This window comes from Rhinolophus hipposideros, assembly GCF_964194185.1.
Source record: "Rhinolophus hipposideros genome assembly, chromosome: 8".
Lineage (NCBI taxonomy): Eukaryota > Metazoa > Chordata > Mammalia > Chiroptera > Rhinolophidae > Rhinolophus > Rhinolophus hipposideros.
The window spans coordinates 50,151,148-50,168,709 of NC_138054.1; the positions used below are offsets into that span (position 1 = coordinate 50,151,148).

The 17,562-nt window shown below is 40.0% G+C and overlaps 1 protein-coding gene across 10 annotated transcripts in view; it reads left to right on the top strand.

The window, feature by feature from the left end:
• Positions 1–2,867: 2,867 nt before the first annotated feature.
• DOCK7 (dedicator of cytokinesis 7) overlaps positions 2,868–17,562 on the top strand; it is a 185,012-nt gene continuing 170,317 nt past the window's right edge. For 9 of the 10 annotated variants that reach the window (XR_013993811.1, XM_081056491.1, XM_081056493.1 and 6 more), the window contains exon 1: positions 2,913–3,077. Coding sequence is in view for 9 of the 10 variants with exons in the window: in XM_081056491.1 (XP_080912617.1) it covers positions 3,040–3,077 (38 nt within the window). In the remaining variant the exon portion in view is untranslated. Of the gene's footprint in view, positions 3,078–17,562 lie in introns of all 10 variants that reach the window. The other variant, XM_081056499.1, reaches the window with a different exon arrangement.

Here is a 17,562-nt window from a genome sequence, read left to right on the forward strand (position 1 = left end):
CAACCCGTCTCCATAAAGTTTTAACAGGGTTAAACATGGAGTTAAAAGTCCATCTAATTTTTCACCACCTTATAACAAAAGAACAACCTGGTGATCATCTTCAATTGATGCTGAGAACTGATGCTATTTAGAACTTGTATGTAGAATCTTGAATTTTTCCTGTTAGTACTTAACATACTTTTTACTTGCTTATCTCTTCAACCAGATTCTAAACTCTTTGAGGACACAAATAGTGTCTTATTTACCATTATATTTCTAGGGATAGTATTGGTTGACTAAATGAAGGCATATATCAGGTAAGATTCTTTTAGTTGTTAATGGCAGAAAAGGCCCAACTCAAATTAGTTTAAGCATAAATCACAAACCAAACCCAAACAAACCTCAGTATATTATTAGTTCATGTAACTGCAAAGTACAAGGCTCAAGTAATGTTATAAGGAGCTCCTTATAACATGAAGACCCTCCTCGTTTCCATTTTTTGCTCTCCTCTATTTGACTTCACTCTCAGGCAAGCCTTCTTTTGATCATGGGCTCCAGGTAGCAAATGTAATTTTTAGTTCTGATTTGGCCCAATTGTCTTGATTTATATGCCTATCTCTAAACTAGTTCAGAAGTCAGGGGGAAAATGCTGCTCTGCTTGCCCAGGCCTAGGCCACACACTCATCCTTGAAACTGGGAGGAGAGGGGGATCAGTTCCATGAAGTATGGGGATTGAGACCTGTGTGTGTGTGTGCAGGGGGTAGTGTGGGGAAGCATGGATGCTGGTCAGCCAAAGCAGTTCCACTCTTACTGACTTTGCTGAGCTCTGTACATTTCCCTGAAGTTGGACTCCTGTGGGACATGGATATTTGCCCACACTGGACTTATCTGTGACTGTCGGCTTTTCCGCAGAGGTGGGGGCCACCATTCGCACTTGGAGTATTCCCCAGACTCTGTCTACCCCGCGTACAGCTTCATCCTGCAAGTCCTCTTCCTGCTCTAAATGTTCCCAGCAAGCTGCACAGTGCATGCAATGTCTTTCCAGACACTTTGGCAACTAGTGAGTCATGTATACAAAGAACTATTCAAAACAGAATGTAGTCAGTTCACTAAGAGAGTGGTTAAAAGATGTTTGGAGAGCAGAGATAAAGGCATACAACATCTGGCTGGGAGCTTGAGAGCAGACAACCAATTCAGGGACTATCAAGCACCCAGGACAAGCTTAAGTGTAGGATGAATAAGGATAATAACAGTGATAATAACAGCAGTGGATTCATATAATACTTACCATATGCTAGGCCCTGTTCTAAGAACTTCACATGAATTAACTCAATGAATCCTCACTAGACTCTTTCAAGTAGGTATAATTATTTCCCCCATTTTAGAGTTGAGGGTAAGTAATTTGCCCAAGGTCACATTGTAAGGAAGTTGCATTGGGTTCCTGTCACAGAGGATCTAAAGGCCAGGATACAGTGTCAGCCTTGACTTACAGCTCTTTGAGTAGCTGTTTCATCTTTTTCAATGCAATCAAACTTGAGAGAGGACTGAATCTAGTTAACTTTTGTGTACTCTAGAACACCTATGGGGCTCTACACTTAGGTAGAACCTACATATACATCCTCTTTGAAAAGACTATTTTTATTGGAATGAGCACAGTTATACAAAATACATAAATGAAGTCTTCCACTGGTTAGAGTACTGGATAGGAAGTCATGGATCTGACTAATTGAGTCTGTGTCCTCTGACAGTGTGTGACTCAGGCAAATAACCTAATGGCTGCATGCTACAGATTTTCCAACTATAAAAGAGAGGAAAACAAGTATCCAACGTACTTCACAAAGACACAGCGAGAATAATAATACACATTAAATTCTTGCACTATTAAGGATGAAAGGTACTACAAGAAAACAAGGTATTTTTATTTTCACTATAACTTCAGTAATCAGCAAATATGCATTAGGAACCAAATAATCTACACACTACGGGATTACAACAGAATAAACATGATTTCTGCTAGTCCCTATTTAATCGGATTTAATGGGCCAGATCAGTTTGAGTAGTAAACAGAGATTATTTAATAGAATGTCAAAATGGTAAAGTACATTAGAGTTCATGTCGTTCAACATGTGTAAGTGGAAAATGAGATTCCAAAGGGGGAAGTAATAGACTCAGGAAGAGTATTACTAACGTGGAAACATTTGTCTTCAAAGAAAAGGCCTGGGCTCTGATCGGGGTTTGAAACCATCTGTGTACCTGGGGCCAGTCGCTTAGCTTCTCTGAACCAATTTCCTTGTCTCTAAAATAGTAATTGATGGTAACTTACTTCAAAGAGCTGTTGTGAATTTTGAGTAGGATCGCGCACGTAAAACTTTAATCCAGTGCCTGGCTAAGCACCACAAGTCAATTATTATTATTGTTACTTCTGTAGGAGAAAGGTCTTTTCTGGCTCTTTTCCTATAAGAAAAACCATTCATTCTCCAGGTCCCATTCACAAGATGGAAACAGAACAGAAAGCTTTCAACGGCTTGGAGATGGGCGCTGCAGGAACACGAACCGAGCCATCCTGGGCGGCAGGGCACAGCCACCCTCCGCAAAGCCCATCTTCCATTTCCTTTCCTTCCTCTTCGGGAAAGGGCGCCCCCCCACCCCCCGCTCGCCCGCGTTAGGTATCTTATTATCCTGCTTCGCTAGGTTGCTGGTCCCTCTTTGGCTTCTCTCTGCGTCCTATAGGTCGTGCGGGCCCAGCGGCAGAAAGGCGGCAAAGGCTGGAGTCTCGTTCCCTCCGAGCCCCATTCTTCCGCTTGGCTCACGCCCGCCGCAGCGGCGTGGGGAAGCCTGGGTTCCCGCGGGGATTGACGCGCGGGGGGGAGGAGCGGTTTCTCGCTGCGCGCCTCTCAGGAGCATTACGGCCGGGCTCGTTCCCGGCTCCGGCCGCCAGCCCCAGCCTCCCGAGTTCGGGGCTGGGACTGGCAGAGGCCGCGAGGGAGGGAGCGCGAGCGAGGAGGCTCGCGCCCGCCGGTCCGCGCCCAGACCGCTGCCGCCGCCGCCGCCTCGGCAGCCATGGCCGAGCGCCGCGCCTTTGCCCAGAAGATCAGCAGGTAATCTCGGGCGTGGGACGCGCCGCCGTCGCCCGAGGAAGAGGCAGGGAGTCCTCCCGGGCCGGGCCGCGGAGGCGGGTGGGTGTGGCGACGCGGACGCCGCGATCCCGCGATCCCGCGGCCTGGCCCGCAGCTGGGCGGAGGGGCTCGTGGCCGCTGCCGGGGTCGCCGAGGCCTCGCGCCGCCCTAGGCCCCCGGCCGTCAGCCCGCGCGCGCAGCCGAGCCGCTCGCTGGGGCGCCTGGAGAGCCCTGGGCGCCCGCCTCCAACGGTTCCTCGGCGGCCCGGGCCTGGAGTTTGCGGCTGCTTACTGAAGGGCGGGTGGGGGAGCTCGTCGGCCGGCCGATTGGCGCTTCCCAAATTCTTTGTATCCCCACCCCCGGCGCCGGAGGAACCGCGGCTCCTCGCCACCCCCTCTCCCCGCCCACTCCCCGACGGGCCCCTGGAGGGTGCGGGGGTCCGCCCTCCTCCCCGCGCCAACAAAAGGAGCGGCGCGCGGCGGGCTGCTGGCGGGTGCGGGGCCGCCCCTCCCCGACGCCGCCGCCTCGCCTGGCCCAGAAATCTGACAGCAGCCCGGTCCGCGCGGAGGAGCCCCGTGCAGAGTGGGCGCGTGCCCCGGCGCGTGCACCCAGAATTGAGAAGGTGCACGAGCCCCCGGGAACGGGGACCGCTGGTGGTCTTCACCTTGCGTGCGCGGCTCCCGAATGTTGGGCGGATTTTAGGTGGAAGCCTGACGCGCACACTCTGTGAATTTCAGTGTGCACCTGTGTTGCTCATAGCGCGGGAGGAAGATGGATGATGGTAGTGTGCTTTACACACAGTCTGCAAGTTAAGGCAGCGACCAAAGTGGAGGTTCCCCAGCCGTTTACCCGTTCCGTGATGGGATGGTGTCCAGCTTTCTCACCCTTCACAACTAAAAACTCAATTACGGCGGCGAGTCTAATAGTTGTAGAATTTTTGTTTTTCTGTGGCATCTACGAATGTAAGATACTAGACTTTTTGGTTTCAGTAAGGCCACATTTCTGTGAATTATGATGTCCCAAGAAAAGAAACATTCACCTGTATCTTTTGACAGTGGTATTTCTGTGGCTCTGAGTCTTTTTAGGTTGCTAACCTTTCTTAAAGGTTTTTGGATCTACCAAACGGGTCCTTTTTTAGCCACCCAAACTTCCATAGTGGTACTCTATTTTGGCTCGTTTTTAATTTAAAACTAACATCTCTTTGATTTAAACTTTGTATTTATTTATTTTTTTCTGTTGAGCTTTCAAACACGTATTTCATTTTCTCCTTAAGAGGCAAAATAGTGAGTGCTTAAAAGCATGGGCCCTAGTGTCAGACTGTGACATTGGTTCAGATCCTTAGTTATTTTCTAACTTGATGTCTTAGCCAAATTGTTTAAGCTCTCTTAAGTTTTACTTTCCTCATCTGGAAAATGGGTATAATAACAGTACCTACCTCATAGACTTGTAAACATTGTCGTAATTTGAGTAAAGTGTCTAGCATAGTGCATGACCTATGTTGCTATCATTGAACACTTGGAATGTCCTAGGGAGTTGTGATAGTTAATAGAAAATTACTATTATTATTTTGTTTTGTAAAACAACTGGGTCTTGTTTCTGAAGGCAATACCATTTTTAAAAAATGTATTACTTGACACGCATGCTTAGTATTCATTTCTCTTTAATGGAACCAAAAGTTCCTCTCCGAGAACAATGTGCTGATCAAGAAAATGCACGTTAGGGAGTTAGATCTGAAATATACACAATGTCTGTTTTCTACTTACAGAGTTCGACCTCAGATGTGCCAGAACACACACACACACACACACACAGATGGTCAGTTTTGTAAAAAAAAAAAAAAAAGCCCCACAAAATTCAAATTAATATAGCCTTGTAAAGTTGTGAAGTTAAGTAAGGCAATGAAATGAAGAGATGCATTTATTGGAAAGATCCTTAGGAAGTAGACGAGGCAATGATCGGTAATTGATTGAATGTGGAAGGTGAGAAAGAGTGAGGAGTTTGGGATGAGCCTACATTTCTGACTTGGGCGACCAGGTGGAAGATGGAGGCAATCACTGAGGTAAGGGAGTACAGGAGAAAGAAGGGGTTTGAGGGTTGGAAATGAGGTGGAATGGAGATGATGATTCCATTTTGGTCATGTTGATTTTGAGATATTCATGGCACATTCAGAGAGAAATGTCTACTAGGTTGTTGGTGTAAGTTTAAGGTGCAGAGAGAGACATTGGGCTGGAGACATAGATGTGGGAGTCATCAGCAAGTTGATTGTAATTGAAGCCAGAGGAGTAGGTGAAATAGTTCAGGAGAAATCTGCAGACTTAATTTGGAGGGAAGACCAACGACAGAACTGCTACAAATGGTGAATTATTATCTGCTTATTGTGAATGAAAGGTGCTTTCCTCCTTGTTGCCAAATACGGCTGAATAATGGTTATGAATAAATTCTTGTTCTGCTTCTTAGTTTCCTATTAGAGGAAGTGTAGCACAAACGCTGGAGACAAACTGCCTGGGTTTGACATCGTAGCACTGTCCCTCATTGAATAAACTTGGGCAAGTTACTTCACCTCGCTCCTGCCTCATTTTCCCTATATAAAATGGGGATAATAGTAGGACCTACCTTATAGGATTGTTGTAAGTATTAAATAAATCAATACTCGTACAGTGCTTAGAGTAGTGCTTTTTACATAGGAAGTGATCAGTAGCTATCAACTATTTTTTATTATTATAGTATTTATTTATTTATTTTTTATTGGGGAACAGTGTGTTTCCAGGGCCCATCAGCTTCAAGTCGTTGTCCTTCAATCTAGTTGTGGAGGGCGCAGCTCACTGGCCCATGTGGGAATCAAACCGGCAACCCTGTTGTTCAGAGCTCACACTCTAGCTCTAACCAACTGAGCCATCTAGCCGCCCCCTATTATAGTATTTATAATGTGGCTTAGAACCTTTTCTTGGAAGTGATAATCCTTTTTATGATGTGTATGTATGAAATTTGTTGTTCTGTGAAATGCCTGTTGCTATTTGAATCTCCTCTCCTCTCCTCTCCTCTCCTCTCCTCTCCTCTCCTCTCCTCTCCTCCCCTCCCCTCCCCTCCCCTCCCCACCTCTCTCCCTTTCTAACAGTCAGAAACCTTTACTTTACAAAGAATTATACTGATTTCTTTTCTGGCTTAGTTATTTCCTAATCCTTTGCATTTAGTGGTGTTATTTTTTGAAGCTTGTAGTTTGGTGATTTCTCCAAGCTCTTCATTTTGTATCACTGATCATACTACGACCTCAGCTCATCATAGAAAAGCAGCATGTGTGTGCATTTTTGTCCATAACGGGTATTGCCTCTTATCTCCCTACTTTTTGACGACAAATCACATGTATTTTCAAACCTTTATAATCACTCCAGCATTTAGTAGGTACAATTTATGGAATGTGGATTGTAAATTAATGATCTGGGATTTTGTTTGGATTATTTTGTCCTGTCAGTAGATATTCAGCAGTAATGATGAACATTTGTGTATGCTTAAAATACTTTTTCCTACATTCTCATCTTCATAACCCAGAGAGGCAGAAGAACATAGTAAAAAAGAATATAGGCTCCAGGGCACATGGCACAGGTCGAAATCCTGCCTATTCCACAAAATAGCTATGTGATTCTGGGCAGTTGATCGAATCCCTCAGTCTTGGTTTCCTCATCAGTAACCTAGGGATAAAAGCTTCCATAAGGTTAATTTGAGGATTAAATGAGTTAATACATGTAAAATATTTAGAACTATACCTGAAACATAATAACCATTCAAAAAAATGTTAGCTGCTGCTATTATTATTCCTATATTATTTACTATTACTATTCTCCTAATCCCGATGAGGAATTGAGGCCTGCAGAGCATGAGATTATTTGCCTCAATTGGGGCGCAAATCCGAGTCCTCTGATTTTGGATCTTACATTCTTATTATTTGACTGTTTTCTTTCTGCAAAATATTTTCTGGAGTAGATCCACATTTTCTAACAGTGCCACTGTTAGCATCTTGAAAGTTACCCTTGCCTTCCTTTGTTAATTTGGTATCATTTTGTTGCCTAAGAAGCAGAATTTAATGAAAAGCTTTCATCAGATCTATATTTCTGAGGAAAATCTTACATGAGTAGGATTTCCTGGATATAGGCTTATTTATAAACTCAGTTGTTTTTAGTCTGGAACCTGTTCATAACTGGCTGGATAGGTCCAGTCTTTCAGTCTACTTGGTTCAATTCATGATCTCAACTCCTGATCAAAGCAAATCCTTCCCAGTTAGCATCAGCCACTTCAGTGCTGCCGTTTCCTCACTTTGGACACATACACCTCCCTGACCTCTTGTTGTGCTCATCTCATTAGCTCGGAATATCTAACCTGTTTCTTGCTGCTCCTAGCTGCAGAGTAGTGTTAGAAGGAGACTAGACCAGTCAGAGTTGATCTTTTATTAATTAATGTTTTCTTGTTTGAAATGAGGTTTATTTCACATCATCTCTTATTTATCATCTTTGTTTCTCCACCCCATCTTTTACTTAAACGTGCATGACCATCTATGTGAGTTCTTCAATTTAACGTCGGCATACTTCTGTCCCAATGTGTTATTTAACCATCTTTCTCTTGAGCCTGAAAGGTGTCTTATTCCTAAAGTTTACCTATTTTATTATACTTTTTATCCCATACTTTGCCACCTCCCTCAGAATCTTGATCTCACAATTTTCCCTTTCCTGTCTAGAATCTTCAATCTATTCATTTTTATGGATGTTTTCCTTAAACCATAAGATTTATTATGCCTTTCTCATCATAAAACAAAGAACCGTTGAGTCTTCTGGCATTTCTAGCTGGCAACCAATCATTCCTTTTTCTTTTCTGGTCGTATTTCTCACTTGTATGTGGTAAAAGCATGACTACTTCCTGCCTGGTCTCCTCCTCATCTGTCTTTGGACCATCTGACTGTGCTTACTTTACTGTGGTATCTTATATGTACTTGAATGATAGAACTCTTGACGATTAGGAACCTTTGACTTTTTTCTTCATCACTGATTTCATGAGCTATTGCTTGCTTGTTTTTAAAAAATTTCTCATGCTTATACCCCCACTCACTTTCCCCCCAATTTTATACTGCTTTTCAGAGCTTTCTCATGGCTGGTCTAGGTCTTTTTATCTTCAATGCTTAGCACGGAGTCTGTGTAAACTGGACATATAAGAAGTGTTTGAATGAATGCCACCCTGCCACCTTGGAGCATCTTTCATTATTTCCATTCTAGATGGCCACAGCAGGGTCACAGCTGATCTTTGTCTCTCCTCTATTTCAAATGTGTTGCAGAGGAAGTCTCCCTGAAATACAGCTTTTATTATGGCATTCTTTTGTTCCAGTATACACAGTGGCTTCCTATGGTGTTAAATCCAAACTCTTGCTTGCTTTTGAAAGTCATCCATAATGTTGTAAAGATTTTGTAGGGTATCCGATGGACACTTGTCCCATTAGGGAGACCACCTCAGGGATGATGTAGATGCCTGATCACTGCACTGTACACCTGAAGCTGAAGCTGAACAAAAATGAATGTCAACTACAATTTTATATATATATGGTTACAAGAGGCGGAGTACAGCATTAGGAATAGAGACAGTGGAAATGTAATGGCTGTATGTGATATCAGAGGGGTAGTAGATCGGGGGAGGGGGGTTATCACTGTGTGAGGGATATAAATGATAAATGTCTATTACATTGTTTTGTACACCTGAAACTAACAAAAAAATAAATAAATAAAGTCATCCATAATCTGGTCCCTCCTGTTTTTTCATTCTCTAGCTTGCATTTTGGGCCATTTCAGTCACATGTTTTCACTGTACCCCCATAAATGCTCTGCTCATTTCCATCTTTATAACTCTCCTGGTTTATTTTGTTTTCTTTTGTTTTTTGTTTTGGTGTATCATTCCTCTTCTTTCCCACATTTTACCTTCTTCTTCAGACTATTCTAATCCACTGTTCTTACTTTTGACATACCCATTTCCTTGCTTTTCTTTTTTTTACCATCTATGAATGAATCTCTAAGTAATATATGTTTTTCTGTTTTTGAATTCATTTGAGTATAATCATACTGTGTGTTTGTATGTGCTTTCCTGTCTTGCCTCTTTTGCTCAAAATTATATTTATATCTGTGAGATTCATTCATGATATTGTGAGTAGTTGAAGTTCATTCATTTTCATTGCTTTATATTATTTCATTGTATAAATATACCACGATTTTCCATTCTACAGTAGATGGACATTTGGGTTCTTTCCTCCGTTTTTTACTATTAGAAACAATGTTCCTATGAAAATTTCTATACATATATTCTGCTACAGGTGTGCATGAGTTTCTCTACAGTATACCCAGGTGGGGAATTGTTGGGTCTTAGGTATTTTATTGCTTGTCATGGCAGTTTTGTTTATCAAGTTTATTAGGTGGTGCCAAACTGTTTTATGAGATAACTGTAGAAATGTACACTCCCACAGCAATATTGCTTTACATAGTTGCATCACTTGGTTTGCCAACTTTTTCATTTTTGCCAATCTGGTGCGTCCATGATGCTATCTTATTGTAAAAATTTTAATTTGTATTTACTTGATTGCTGGTGAGATTGGGTTCTATTTTGTATGTTCATTGACCCTTTGAATACTCTTTTGTAAATTGCCTATTTACATCTTTTGCCATTCTCTTCCTTTGTTTTTTTCCCTTTGGAGTCTGTCTTTTTCTTACTGATTTGTGTGAGTACTTTATATATTAGGTTGGTGCAAAAGTAGTTGCGGTTTTTGCAATTATTTTTAACCTTCTAAACCGCAATTACTTTTGCACCAACCTAATACATTCACTGTATTAGTCATTTATTGATTATATGTGTTACAAATGTCTTTTCCTATTCTTTTGTTTTTAATCCTTTTTATGGAATCTTTTCAAAACTACATTCTCAGTTTTAATGCAATTTATCAGTCTTTTTTAATGGTTAATACTTTTGGAGTCTTGTTCAAGAAATAGTTTATTACCCTGAGGTCATTAAGAATTCATCTGTACTGTCTTAAACTTTGTAGTCGCCTCCTTTGTATTTAGGCTTATATTCTACCTGGACTTGATATCTATATGGTGTGAATTTTTAATTTTTTTCAGAATGGATTATCCTTTCTCCATCGATCTGCCCTGCCCCCTCTATGATAGATTGTGTGTCTTTGCGGGTTTTTTCCCTGGGCTGTTTATTTTGTTCCACTGGTTTGGTTATACATATTTTTGCCAATTATAAATAATCTTAATTCTAATAAGTCTTGGAATTTGATAGAAAAACTCTTACCATCTTTTAAAAAAGTGTCTTGGCTGCTCTTAGCCCTTTGATTTTCCATGTATATTTTAGAAAAACTCCCAGATCCTATTAGAATTTGATTGGATTGCATTGACTCTATCAATTGTACGGTTGGGGAGGGGAGATGACATCCTCATAGTATTGAGTTTCCAATCTATGATCATGGTGTTTCTCTCCATTTATTTGGGTCTTCTTTATATCGTACAGTGAAATTTTATAATTTTCTTAGTAAGGTTCTTACATATCTTTCATTAGATTTATTGCCAGGTATATAACAATTTTGTATCCAGCTATATACCTTGCTAAAAATTCTTGTTAATTCTAAAAATGTATCTGTGGATTTATTTGTATTTTCTATGCAGACAATCATATCTTCTAGAAACCATGAATTTTTGTTTCTTTCTTTCCAAACCTTATAACTGATTTATTTTTTCTGTCTTGTTCTGCAGGCTGTTACCTTGAATTACTGTGCAGATTATTATGATTTCTATTCAACATTATTAGTATTGAGCATCCTCATTTTGTTTATGATCTCAAAGAGAACGCTTTCTATGTTTCACTTCATATGAAGCCTGTTGGTTGCTATAGGTTTTTAAGTCTGGGGTTCCCTAGAAAACAAGAGACAGACCGGGATTAAGAACTGGGGCTTTATCTGGGAGGCATAATCCCACGACATCAAAAGAGAAAAGGAAGGGAAACAATATAAAGTGATACCTATAGAGATATTGCTTCCCAAAGAGCTAGAGAGATATTGTTGGCAGATGTGCCACACAGGATATCTTTTTATGGAGGAAGAGCTCCTCAGACCAGTAGATGGGGGTCTGGAAGGAGAAGAAATTTACATGCTTTTTTTCCTGCACCCTATTTTCCATTAGTCAGTTCAATCTCCTCAGAGAGTTAACTCCTCTTAACTCCTGGGTTGCAACATTTGGACCCCTATGACAACCACTCTGGATGTCTCACTACTTGTCAGTGGCTTTTTGCAGAGGAGACTTTTTGGTTGCAAGTGACAGAAACTCAAATCAGATTAATTTGCACACAAAAAAGTGTTGACTCACATAACTGAGTACATTTGGTCCAGAGAGATACCGATGATGCCAGCAGGCCTCTTATCTTTGTGTCTTGAATAGATTTTCCACTGAGGGGTTACAATGAGAGTTGGCAGCCCCTGGCTCAAATCCTGCCCAGTTTAGTTCTGGCAGAAAAGATCCAGGAACTCAATTACTGGTCTGCTTTGGGTCACTTTCCTTCTTTGAACCAATTACTATGTTTAGGGATGTAGGGGACTCTGGCTAGTCCAGAGTCGCTTGTCCTTTTCTATGGCTTGAGGGAGAGATGTGATGGTGTCAGACCCACCCAGTCTCAAGGAATAAGGCCCTTACCAAAAAGAAGGGGTTCCTAACCAAAAGAAGGAGGGTGAGCTTGCTGGTCACACCCAAACAACAGATGTTCTTTAAAATTCGTGTTTTTAAATTGTTCAGCATCACTACAATTATTCCAGTATATAGCTATACAGTCAGCTGTGCCACCTGCTAAAATTTAAATGTATGCCAGCTGTGGATTCTGTCCCTTCACCTCGTCAAGTCTAGCTCTGGCCTTAATGCCAACTCATAGCCTTCACAAGAGTTATGCATCATTTGGACTCCTTTTTGTTTTTCGTTTTTGTTGTTGTTTGTTTATTGCTTTCCTATGCTTCTTTCTGCATCTGCACTCCTGCGTCATCATGAACTCCTTTACTCGTATCAGCCATTTAATGCTTCTCAGAAACTTTGCTAAAAATGCAGGGATTGTGGTATGGGGCCTTAGGGTGCAAAACTTTCTTAGTGACTCCACTCCAGCTCTCTCTCTTTTTCCTGTTACCCTCATTCTTACTCTGACAGTTTCTTACCCTTCACAGAATAGTCCCAACCATACCTAGGCTCTTTAAAAAAGAAAAAAAGACTTTGAGGTAAACTTTATATACCATAAAATTAACTTATTGTACCATTCAATGGATTTTAGTAAATTTATAGAGTTGGGAAGCCATCAACTACAGTCCAGTTTTAGAGCATTTCCATCACCCCCCATAATCCCTCGTGACAATTTACAGTCACTCCCTATTCCCACCCCCAAGCCCCCGGCAACCACTAATACATTGTCTCTCTCTCGAGTTGCCTTTTCTGAACATTTCACGTAGATCGAATCATTCAATATGTGTCCTTTGTGTCTGGCTCCTTTCATGATTCATCCATGTTGTAGTGTGTATCCATACTTTCCTCCTTTTTATGGCTGAATAATATTCCATAGCACATATTGTTTATCAATCCACCAGTTGATGGACATGTAGGTTGTTTCTACCTTTTGGCTACTGTGAATAGTGCTTCTATGAGCAGTCATATACTGCTTTTTTTGGAACACCTGGTTTCAATTCTTGTGGGTATATTCTTAGGAGTGGAATTGCTGGGTCATGTGGTAATTTTATGTTTAATTTTTTGAGGAACTGCCAAACTGTTCCACAGCAACTATACCATTTTTACATTCCCACCAGCAATGTGTGAGTGTTCTGATTCCTTTTTGATTATAGACATTCTAATGAGTATGAAGTAGGCATTTCATTGTGGTTTTGATTTGCATTTTCTTAATGATTAGTGATGTTTTTCTTGTGCTCGTTGGCTGTTCACATATTTTCTTTGGTGAAATATCTATTCAAATTATTTGCTCACTTTTAAATTGCATTATTTAATCTTGTTTTTGAGTTGTAAGAGTTCTTTATATATTCTGGATGCAAGGCTTTTATTAGATATATGATTTACAAATATTTTTTCCCTGTCTGGTTTGTTTTTTCATTTTCTTAATGGTGAATTCTGAAGCACATTTTTAATCGTAATGAAGTTCAATTCATCAATTTTTTTTCTTTTATGGATAATGATTTTGGTATTGTATCTAAGACTGCTTAGTTCATGGTCAAGAAGATTTCCTTCTCTGTTTTCTTCCATAAGTTTTTATAGTTCTAGCCCTTACATTTAGGTTTATGATCCATGTTTCATTAATTTTTGTGCATGATGTGAGATGAGCGTCTAGTTCATTTTTTTTGCGTGGGGATGTTCAGTTGTCGCAGCAGTATTGAAAAGACGGTCCGTGTCTCATTGAATTGTCTTGGTACATTTGTCAAAAATCAGTTGACCATAAATGTAAGAGTTTATGTCTTGACACTCAGTTCTGTTTCATTGGTCTGTATGTCTGTCCTTATACCAGTACCACTTTGTCCTGATTACTGTAACTCTATAGTAAATTTTGAGATCTGGAAGTGTAAGTTCTCAACTTTTAACTTCTTTTTCAAAATCGTTTTGCCTATTCTGGATTTTTTTTTTATTCTCATAAATATTGTAGGATCCATATCAATATAAATTTTGCCAATTTCTGCAAAAATCCTCTTGGGATTTTGATAGGGATTGTGTTGAGTCTATAGATTAGTTTGGGGAGAATTCCCATCTGAACAATATTGAGTCTTCAAATTTACGAACACAGAGCTATCTCTTCAATTATTTAGATCTTACTTGATTTCTCTCAGCAAAGTTAAAATTTTCAATGTGTAAGTCTTATACTCTTGTTAAATCTATTTGTAAGTATTTTATAGTTTCTGATATTATCATAAATGGATTTAAAAATTAGTTTTGGTTTGTTTGTTGCTAGTTTATAGAAATACAATTGATTTTTGAATGTTGAACTTATATTTTCTGACCTTGTTGAATTCATTTATTAGTTCTCATATTTTTTTGTGAGTTCCTTAGGATTTTCTGCATACAGGATCATGTTGTCTGTGAATAAAGATAGCTTCATTTCTTCCTTCACAACCTGGATGCCTTTAAGTTCTTTTTTTCCTTCCCTCCGTTTCCTATTGCAACCGTTAGACCCTGTAGTATAGTGTTGAATAGAAGTGGTGAGAGCAGACATCCTTGCTTTCTTCCCATTCTAAGGAGGAAAGAAAGCATTCAGACTATCAGCATTAAGAATGCTGTTGCTTGTAGACAGATGCTGTAGGAAGGGGAAGGAGGGAACAAAGATTTGAGAAGTATTTAAGAGTTTGAGTGAACTGGACTTAGCAATTAAGTATATACAGTTTATACCAGGATACAATTTGTACATTTGTGGGTAAGAAGATTCTGGCTTTATTTTTATGAACTAGGATGGGATTGAAGATAAATTTATCTCCTTTTGAAGGATTAACTTTTTACCTTATAGTCCTTTCCCCCCCAAACTCCCCTCCCCACCAGGTTTCTTTTTAGTGTCAATTTTATATGTGCTAATTTTTCTAAATGCTAGATTTTTAAATCCTTTTTCTCTATAGTTGTAATTTAATATGTTCCATGAATTAGGGAGCTATATTATTACCATGTTTTAGTTGAGGAAATTTAGATATAGTGAAATGCTATAGATCAGAGTGATGGAGAACATCTAAGTCTTTAATACAGTGCTTTCTAAATCTTTGACTTAAATGTTATCCCAAAATAGTGTCAGATGGGATACATGAGTCATCTGACATCTTTTTTTTATCCTTCCCCAAAATGCGCTGTCTTAAATGTTGCAGTGTATTATATAGAAGTCCTATTTCTGTTCTTTTTCACAAATGAACCCATATGTGTTTTCATTTTCTTGAGCTTTTGGTGGTTATTGGTCCACTCTGGAGCTAAATTCATAAAGAATTTAACACAGTCTAACTTACAAGTGACACAAAGGCCGTGACTCAGATGGAGTTTCATTTATTATCCGTTTCCCTGAAAGGTAGGGAATGGATCATAACAGCGGCTGCAGTCATTGTAGTGTTTCTGTTAATATATTAGTATATATATACAGTAGACATGTTCTTTTCTTTTTTAAACTTTTACTTATTTTAAGTGTGTTTTTCCAGGACCCATCAGCCTCAAGTCAAGTAGTTGTTTCAATCTAGTTGTGGCGGGCACAGCTCACCGTGGCTCATGCGGAGATTGAACCAACAACCCTGGTGTTATGAGCACTGCGCTCTAGCCAACTGGCCACCCCCTAGACATTTTCAGTGGGCATATTTAACTGACCTCAGAGGCTAGGTTTTAAAGAATGGAGAAATCATTGTTATGACCTCTAGCTAGAATAATTTACCTTTGTAAACTTCCTTCCATGGAAAGAGGCCTTAAGAGCTTTATGGATCTGAATTAAAACCCTGACTCTACCTTTCATAAGCTTGAGAAAGTTATTTATTTTTGAACTTTATCTAAGCATATCTATTTTTCTGATTATAAAATAACATATGGTGCTACAGAAAATTTAGAAATACAAAAGGCCCAAAAGAGAAAATAGAAATCACTCATAGTTTTTGATATAGACAAAAATCTGCCCTCACGCAGCTTATATTCCAGTGGTAATCTTTGCCAAAACTAGATACAGTCTAAATGTCTACTAATGGAGACAGGCTTGATATTTTGCAGTTTATCTATGTCATGGACTCTATAGCAGATAAAAAGGAGAGCAGTGGTTAAAAGTGGGGCCTCTTAAATTCAGATTTTTGTGTTATTACTTGTTGGTTATATGACCTTAACCTCTTGAAACTTCAATATCTTAATATAGTGCCTACTTCATAGGGTTTTCTTTTTTTTGAAGGTTAAATAAATGAGGTGGAACAAATGTAACATTTTGCACATTGTCTGGAACATTGTAAGTGCTTGATAAATATTGCTAGAGCATTATTATTATGTGCTGATATGGAAAGATTTTCAAGATATTAAATGTATAATAGAAGATATCAAGAAAACATTATTGTATATATACCATGTCTTTATCCAATCATCTGTTGACAGACACTTTGGTTGTTTCCATGTCTTGGCCACTATAAATAAAACTTCAGTGAACATCGGAGCACATATAGAGGGTGCCAAAAAAATGTATACACATTTTAAGAAAGGAAAAAACTATTAAAATTGTAATACTCAATATATACCGAAAACAAAAGATGAATACAAGTCATGTGTATACATTTTTTTGGCACCCCCAGTATATCTTTACAGATAAATGTTTTCAGATTTTTGGGGTCTATACCCAGGAGAGGGATTGCTGGGTCTTATGGTAATTCTATTCGTAATTTTTTGAGGAACCTCCACACTGCCTTCCATATGTGGGATATAAAACTGAAAGCAACAAAGGAACAAGACAAACAAATGAAACAAAAACTCATAGACACAGACAATAGTGCAATGGTTACCAAAGAGAAGGGGGATGGGGGTGATAGAAGAGGGTAAACGGGGTCACATATATGGTCATGGAAAGAGAACTGACTCTGAGTGGTGAACACACAATGTGATATATAGATGATGTATTATAGGATTGTACACCTGAAATCTATGTAACTTTACTAACCAGTGTCACCCCAATAAACTTTAGTTAGAAAAAAAGAAAATGTTATTGTATGATGTTATATGTGAACATTAAAAAATAAGGATTTCAGGGCCGGCCCGGTGGCTCAGGCGGTTAGAGCTCCATGCTCCTAACTCCAAAGGCTGCCGGTTCGATTCCCTAGTGGGCCAGTGGGCTCTCAACCACAGTTTTCAGTTCAATTTCCTCCAGTCCCGCAAGGGATGGTGGGCAGCGCGCCCTGCAACTAAGATTGAACACGGCACCTTGAGCCGAGCTGCCGCCGAGCTGCCGCCGAGCTGCCGCTGAGCTCCCAGATGGCTCCGTTGGTTGGAGCCGTCCTCTCAACCACAAGGTTGCCGGTTCTACTCCGGCAAGGGATGGTGCACTGTGCCCCCTGCAACTAGCAGCGGCAACTGCACCTGGAGCTGAGCTGCACCCTCCACAACTAAGACTGAAAGGACAACAACTTGACTTGGAAAAAAGTCCTGGAAGTACACCCTGTTCCCCAATAAAGTCCTGTTCCCCTTCCCCAATAAAATCTTTAAAAAAAATAAGGATTTCTTATATATATGCTAAGGTATACACATCTTTTTTCTTGAAGAATACCTAAGATAAAATGAAGTGGTTACATTTGGGACTAGGACTGGGGATTAGAGGTGGCAGAGAGATACGTTTTTTTACCTTTTCGTGAAGTCTGAATTTTTTAGTGCCATGTACAACATATTCCTTTTATTTATTTTTTGAAGATGTCTCCTTTCTCAAGTTGCTTTCTTTGTCT